Genomic DNA, 7597 nt, shown 5'->3' on the forward strand with positions numbered 1-7597 from the left:
GAAAAGCCCGCGCACAGCAACAAAGTCCCAATGCAGCCAAAAATAAAATAAATAAAATTTTAAAAAATTATTAAATACATGTTAAAAGAAAAAAAAATTGATGGCAAAGTACCATGGGAGCCTGTAATAGAGGATTCTAACCTGGTTTTGAGAAAGTGACTTTAAATAAAGACCTTAAATAGTGAGGCAGAATTAACTAAGTGGAGGAGCTGGCTTCTTTGGAGATGGTTCAAGAAGTAGTGTTGTTGGAGAAAAGTGCTCCCAGCGCAAGGCCCAGAATATGCTGTAGCAGGAACAGTGAGGGTCAGTTTGACTGGAGAGAGGGTTCATGATGAGTTAGAGGTGAGGCCACAAGGATCTTGATAGGACAACTTAAGGATTTTGGATTCTATCTGCAAGGTGCTGTGAAGCCCCTACAGGGTTTTCAACCAAGAACTGACTTAGTAATTTACTTGTTAATTAAATAAATATTTATTTAATAAGTGCCTACTACACGCCATGCACTTACAAGACAAACTCCCTGCCCCTAGGATCCCTGTATTCTGTAGTTTGCCAGGAGACAAACCACAAACAAATAAAATAAAGCTTGCTGTAAGTGCTAGGAAGGAAGTAAACACCCTCACCTTTGAGAGGGTTAGTTTAGGCCAAGAGATCAAGAATGGGCAGGCTGTGGTATGCAGAGCCAGGGGAGGAGGTTCCTGGCTGAAAAGGTGGGCAAGCACTTGGCATATCGTAGGCAATGTCCTATGGCCAGTGTGACCAAAGAATGGTGAAGGCAGCAGGATGCGAGAGGGAGAAGGGGCCTGCTCAAGTCAGGCTGCGAAGGCCACGGAAAGCCACTGGAAAAGGAAATGACATGATCTGACCTGACCTGATCCTGCTAATGTGGAAAATGGACTGGGAGGGGTTCTGGGTGGAAGCAGAGAAAAGTGAAGATACTATTGTGGTAGCTTGGGCAAAAGATGCTGGTGGCTTGGAACAGGGTAGCAGCAGTGGAGATGGAGAATAGAAGAGAGATTTGAAATATCTTTTGGACGTAGAAATGACAGGACTTAATGAAAGACTTGGCGGGGCGGGGTGGATAGTAAAAAGGAATCCAAGATGCTTTTCACAGGTCTGGGTTTGGTAAGCACGTGGATGAGAGTACCACTTAGTAATGCAGGGAAGAACAGGTTTGGGATGATGGGAAAAACCAAAATTTTCTTTTTGTTATGTCAGGTTTGGGATGTCTAAGAGACATCCAAATGGAGCTGTTAAATAGGCATTTTGTGTGATTCTTAAACATAGAGGAGAGAAGGCTGGGCTAGAGATTTAAACTCAGGAGTTGCCAACTTTCAGATGGTTATTAAAGCCACAGGACTGGGTCATCTGAAGGAAGCATGCCGAAAACCCAGGATTAAACTCTGAAGGAAATTCAACTGTAAGATGTGACTGCACCACTTCCTGATGTGATTAATCCCAGGATGAGATTTAAACCTCTTCGGGAGTAGCAATACCATGCAAATCTGAACTAGTAGCCGCCCAAACCAACTAAATAAGCTTTCAGATGTTTCAGACTTGTACTGGCTGGAGGAACACAAGTCATGCAAAAAGGCTCTAAATTCACAGTTGATGGGGGAGCAATCATACTTCTGTCATCAATACATAAGACTTAAAAATCAGTAACTTTCATATAAACAGTTAAACTAAAAAAGATCGAACTAAGCTTTTTTTGTCCCAAGAAATCAAATTCAAAATTCTTTACACTCTCCATGTTAATAACAGCAGTGTAGCTTAATACTCCCTTGCTACTTCTGATATTACAGTGAAGTATTTTAAGACAGCTGAGACCTCCTCTAACAGAAAAATAAGTATCAGTACTTGTAACAAACACGGAAAATGAACCGCTACAGCTGGTTCAAGGGAGTCCCTGGAGAGAAAGGCAGAAACTGGAAGAAAATAAAGTTTTTGTCTTAATAGCCCATTCTGATGTGTGTGGTAAGCGTTTGATGAATGTAGCCATCTACAAAAAGTTCTAATTATATTACTCAACAACATGGAAAAAGACGGAATTCGGTATCGCCCTCTAGCCTGATGGCCGAGTTGCTGGAAGCTCCGTAGGTTTCACATCCCCAGGACAAACAATTCGATCACCTGATCCAGACTCGAAAGCCCCAGGTCCCTTCCATTCCAAACTCTATCGCGCGGCCCAGTTTTCCGAAGCTGCGAGAGAAGGACGGCATCCCAGGAAGCCTGCTGACACAACAGGCCACCCAATTCATGGGTTCTGGGTGGCAGAGGGTTGGGAAAAGCCTTGAGACTCTGAGCAACTACCCCGCTTTCTTCCTCCTTCTCTCTCATAGAGCAGGGCAGGCCGGAGGCCCCCTTCTTCCCGCATACGGCTCCCCAGTGCCTCGTCCCTTACGGGACCAGGCCCTAGGAGCCTGGCTCCCCACCTGACCCATTCGAGGAACACGCTTTCCAGTCCAAACTTTACCTGCCTGAGGCCCGCCGCTTCTCCGGTGCGCTAAGCCCCCACCGAGGAAAATGGAGTCCTCGAACCGACACTGGGAAAAGATAGTACGGACCCACCGCACTGTCCCTCCGCCGCCACCGCCGCCGCCGCTGCTGCTGCGTCAACGTACTACGTCACTTCCGGCCCCCTGTCACTGGGAGTGGGCGGACCAGTTCTTGCTCTCTTCTCCCAACTGGGTCTCCGGACTTCGCCGGGGGCGGGGGTGGGGTGGGGAGGGAGGGATGGGGGTAGCTGGGCTGGGCTGGGCTGGCCGAAGCAGTTCAGGAAGGCAACTGTCACAGGGCCCCCGGAACAGAATAAGCTGAATGAAGAGGTCGGAAGCAACCAGACCTAGCCTGTTCCTCAGGCCGCTCTAGCCAAAGGAACCATAAATACCAGACCAAAGCTCCTTTTCGTCCTCTCTGTGGTTCCACCCGCGGCTTCCGGTTCCGGGGAGGGGCCGGGTTTTCTTCGAAGATTAGGGGCTCCGCGCTACAGACAGGATGGCTGTGGTGTCGCTGCTGTTGTTCGGGGGTTTGTGGAGTGCTGTGGGATCGTCCAATCTGGCTGTCGTTACATGCGGTTCTGTGGTGAAGCTGCTCAATACGCGCCACAACGTACGACTGCACTCACACGACGTGCGCTACGGGTCAGGTACGGCCACCCGGGTTCGGGTGGGCTGGGAAGGCCTGGTAGGCTTCAGACGGGGCGGAGCCTAGAGAGACTCTGAGGGGTGTGGTCTGGGAAGGTTAGGGAAGCCCGGGGGAGGTTCCTGAGGTCTGGAGGCGGAGAGTCCGAGAGTTGAGTGGTCCTTAAGCATCTTAATCGGAATCTTAGTTTCTATGTGGTGAGCTTCGTGCCAGGCACATTACATATTTGCTTTTTAAGACTTAACAACATTCCTACGACGCATAGACTATTATTATCCTCATTTTACAGGTGGGGAAACAGACTCAAATAAATCGCGTACTCAAAGCCTTGGCAGCTAGTGAATGACAGTGATGGGGTTCGATCCACATCTGGCCAGGGTCAAAGTCTGCTTTCAGTTACCGCAGGCTGGTACTACTCAGTGCAGGAGAGACAGACATGTAGAAAATTACAGTGAGTGCTGTTATTTCTTAAGTCTACCAAGACCTCATTCTTTGATTATAACCCTCTGTTCTAGCTTTTTTCCATCTTACGCTTGCTCTTCAACTCTTTTCCTTTGGCCTCTTTTCACTCAGACCTTATCCTTTTTGTAAAGAAGAACTGAAGCACTCACTGGAATTGGAGAGGAAACTGTTTAGAGGGCTTTTTAACGTATGAAACTAAAATGCTTAGCTTGTGGGTTCATTTATAATTCAGCAATTATTTGTAGATTCATTCATTCAGTATAGATTTAAGGAATCTACTGTGTGTCTAATATTGTTCTACATACAGGAAATACAGTAGTGAGCCAGTGAGCAAGTTACAAGAAAATGAAAACAGACAGAAAGGAGAGGAAAAAAGTTCAGGTAGTGAGATGTGAGAGACATCTAAGATGACTGCTAGATTTCTATCTTAGATAACTGATGATGCTATTAGCTAAGAGAGGAAGGAGTTCTCTCAGATGGAGACTGGTCTGTGGTTTATGATACCCAAAACCTGTCTGGCCAGGTAGACTAGGAGAGGAACTGAGTTGTCATTGTTGGGACATCTTAATAATCCTAGCGGTGGTCTTCCCTGGTGGCGCAGTGGTTAAGAATCCGCCTGCCAATGCAGGGGACACGGGTTCGAGCCCTGGTCCGGGAAGATCCCACATGCCGTGGAGCAACTAAGCCCGTGCGCCACAACTACTGAGCCTGCACTCTAGAGCCCGTGAGCCACTACTACTGAGCCCACGTGTCACAACTACTGGAGCCCGCGCGCCTAGAGCCTGTGCTCCGCAACAAGAGAAGCCACTACAATGAGGATCCCGCACACCGCAACGAAGAGTAGTCCCCGCTCGCTGCAACTAGAGAAAGCCCGCGCGCAGCAACGAAGACCCAATGCATCCAAAAATAAATAAAGTAAAATAATCCTAGTGGCCATTCAGTGAATACCTACTATGTGTCAGGCTCATTATATTTTAATTTGATCTAGTTTCCTATTTTGGATCTACTGAATCAGAATGTGGGTGGAGAGAGGCTGCCAGTAGGAATCTATAGGTTTAAAAAGCTCTTCAGGTGCTTCTGATGGGCATCCAGATTTGAGAACCAGGTTCAGTCTGGAGCTCAGAAGAGAGATCTGTGCTGAGCCTGAGATACGGAGTTAAGTACAACATCATTGTCTGGGTGGTGGTTGAAGATGTGGGGAGAGTAAATGAAATTGCCCAGGATGAACTGTGGTTTGCAATCTGGTGTCAATTTGAATCACTTGAAAAACTTGTTGAAGCACCTGTAAATGCTTTTGTCTTGATCCCCAACCAGTCTTTAAGAATGTATAAGGACCAGGGATGGAACTCTGGGTAATCCTAAAGTTTAAAAATGGGAAAGGAAGTGAAAAGTTGAATAGAAAGTGAAAAGTAGGAGACAGAAAGTGTACATCATGATTTAGTGAGGCATGGAAGTGAGGACCAAGAGAACTGTAAGGCAGTAACCAGAAGTGAGGCGGGAGGGTTGGTTAGCCTTTTTTTTTTTAAAGATATAACAAAATCATTGAGTTGAGTAGAAGAAGCAAGAGAGAGAAACTGGTAGTTTAGTCATAAACATTCACCCAGATAACTGGTACAACGCAGTTATGTTAAGTGGTAAAAGGGAAGTGTCATCAAAAGTTTGTGGTCAGGCAGGGCCAGGGGACTGAAGGGAAAGCTAGGAGAAATAGGCAAGAGTGACTGAGGAAAGTGTCTGGGAAATACGGAGTGCCTTCAAAGAATTGAGTAGTGAATGAGACCTAGGGAAGAGAATATCCCTTGAGTTTATATGAGTGGCCTATTTGGGGGAACTTAACAGAAAATAAAGCTTTGTGGGAGGCCAGGTGGTAGAGTGGTTAAGAGTGTGAGTTCTAGAGTTGGCCCACTTAGGTTCAAACCCTGTATTGTCTCTTAAGATTATGTGATCTTGGGCATATTATTCAGACTTTTTAACACTCCAGTGTAAAATGGGGGTAGTAATAATAATAGTTACCTCAGAGAGTAGATGAATGTATCAATTAAGAATATTCAAGGGCTTCCCTGGTGGTGCAGTGGTTGAGAGTCCGCCTGCCGATTTAGGGGACACGGGTTCGTGCCCCGGTCTGGGAAGATCCCACATGCCGCGGAGTGACTAGGCCCGTGAGCCATGGCCGCTGAGCCTGCGCGTCCACAGCCTGTGCTCCGCGACGGGAGAGGCCATAACAGTGAGAGGCCCGCGTACCACAAAACAAACAAACAAACAAACAAAAAGGATATTCAAGTAAAAAGCCTGGGTTTGTATCTGATACCCAGTAATCGCTCAAGTACACGTTAGCTGGTTAGCAATTATTATTTGTATATTTCCACTTTTTTTCAAGCCTGTAGTTACATGTTTAACCTAGTACCTTTTTTTTTTTAACCTAGTACCTTTTGACCTGCAAAATCGCACCATTTGTAAGTATTATGAACCAAATTTAGATGACTTAAGAATACTTTTGTGCGACTTCCCTGGTGGTGCAGTGGTTAAGAATCCGCCTGCCAATGCAGGGGACACGGGTTCAAGCCCTGGTCCGGGAAGATCCCACATGCCATGGAGCAACTAAGCCCATGTGCCACAGCTACTGAAGCCTGCGCACCTAGAGCTTGTGCTCCGTAACAAGAGAAGCCACCGCAGTGAGAAGCCTGCGCGCTGCAACGAAGAGCAGCCCCAGCTCGCCACAACTAGAGAAAGCCTGCACAGCAACAAAGACCCAATGCAGCCAAATAAATAAATAAAATTTTTAAAAAATGTTGAAATTGTAAATTAAAAAAAGAAAACTTTTGTAATATGTTGGATATATCACAGGAATTGGAGATCTGTAATGGCTTGTTGGATTAAAGTTGACGCAAAAACGGGTCTCATTTTATTTTTAATTAATTAATTTATTTTTGGCTGCATTGGGTCTTCGTTGCTGTGCGTGGGCTTTCTCTAGTTGCATTGTGCGGGTTTCTCCTTGCGGTGGCTTCTCTTGTTGCGGAGCATGGGCTCTAGGTGCGTGGGCTTCAGTAGTTGTGGCACGCAGGCTCGGTAGTTGTGGCTCGTGGGCTCTAGAGCGCAGGCTCCGTAGCTGTGGTGCATGGGCTCAGTTGCTTCACAGCATGTGGGATCTTCCCGGATCAGGGTTCAAACCCGTGTCCCCTGCATTGGCAGGCAGATTGGATTCTTAACGACTGTGCTACCAGGGAAGCCCTGATGTGGTACACTCTTAAACATAGTTTATCATATAATAACTAATACTCTATAAATACATTTAGTGTTTTTCATATATATTTTAATGTCATAGAAGAAAAAAATATGAAGCATGGGGTTTCCTTCCGAGCCCCCCAAACCTATTTTATGATACAGGGCACATTATTAGCCATAGGGAAGAGAGGGGTCAGGTTGAGCTCACCCTCTTTTCTTTTTCTTTTTCTTTTTTTTTTTGACTGCAGGTAGTGGGCAGCAGTCAGTGACAGGTGTAACCTCTGTGGATGACAGCAATAGTTACTGGAGGATACGGGGGAAGACGGCCACAGTGTGTGAAAGGGGAACCCCCATCAGATGTGGTCAGCCCATCCGGCTGACACATGTCAACACTGGCCGAAACCTCCATAGTCACCACTTCACCTCACCTCTTTCTGGAAACCAGGTGAGGTGGCATCCTGTGGGTCATTTCTGCTCATTACTCAGTTGAGTTGTTTGATATCTTGGTTCTTAGCCCTTTCTCTTCCAGGTATAGATCTTCTCTTTTGTGCAGACCTGAAGAATTGCCTCTGTCTCATAAGTGTGAAGGAAGTTGTTTCTGGTCAAAATGGAGACTCTAGGGCTTCCCTGGTGGCGCAGTGGTTGAGAGTCCACCTGCCGATGCAGGGGACACGAGTTTGTGCCCCAGTCTGGGAGGATCCCACATGCCGCGGAGCGGCTGGGCCCGTGAGCCCTGGCCGCTGAGCCTGCGCGTCCGGAGCCTGTGCTCCGC

General features: G+C 46.8%; 1 protein-coding gene across 1 annotated transcript in view; it reads left to right on the top strand.

Moving 5' to 3' along the window:
* The first annotated feature begins 2774 nt into the window (after positions 1-2774).
* The window catches only part of SDF2 (stromal cell derived factor 2), a 13441-nt gene continuing 8618 nt past the window's right edge, over positions 2775-7597 (top strand). Inside the window, exons 1-2 of the mRNA XM_007121740.4 lie at positions 2775-3148; positions 7074-7270. Of these exons, the coding sequence (XP_007121802.1) occupies positions 2998-3148; positions 7074-7270 (348 nt within the window). The 5' untranslated portion in view covers positions 2775-2997. The remainder of the gene's footprint in view (positions 3149-7073; positions 7271-7597) is intronic.

Source organism: Physeter macrocephalus, chromosome 14 (genome assembly GCF_002837175.3).
Source record: "Physeter macrocephalus isolate SW-GA chromosome 14, ASM283717v5, whole genome shotgun sequence".
Lineage (NCBI taxonomy): Eukaryota > Metazoa > Chordata > Mammalia > Artiodactyla > Physeteridae > Physeter > Physeter macrocephalus.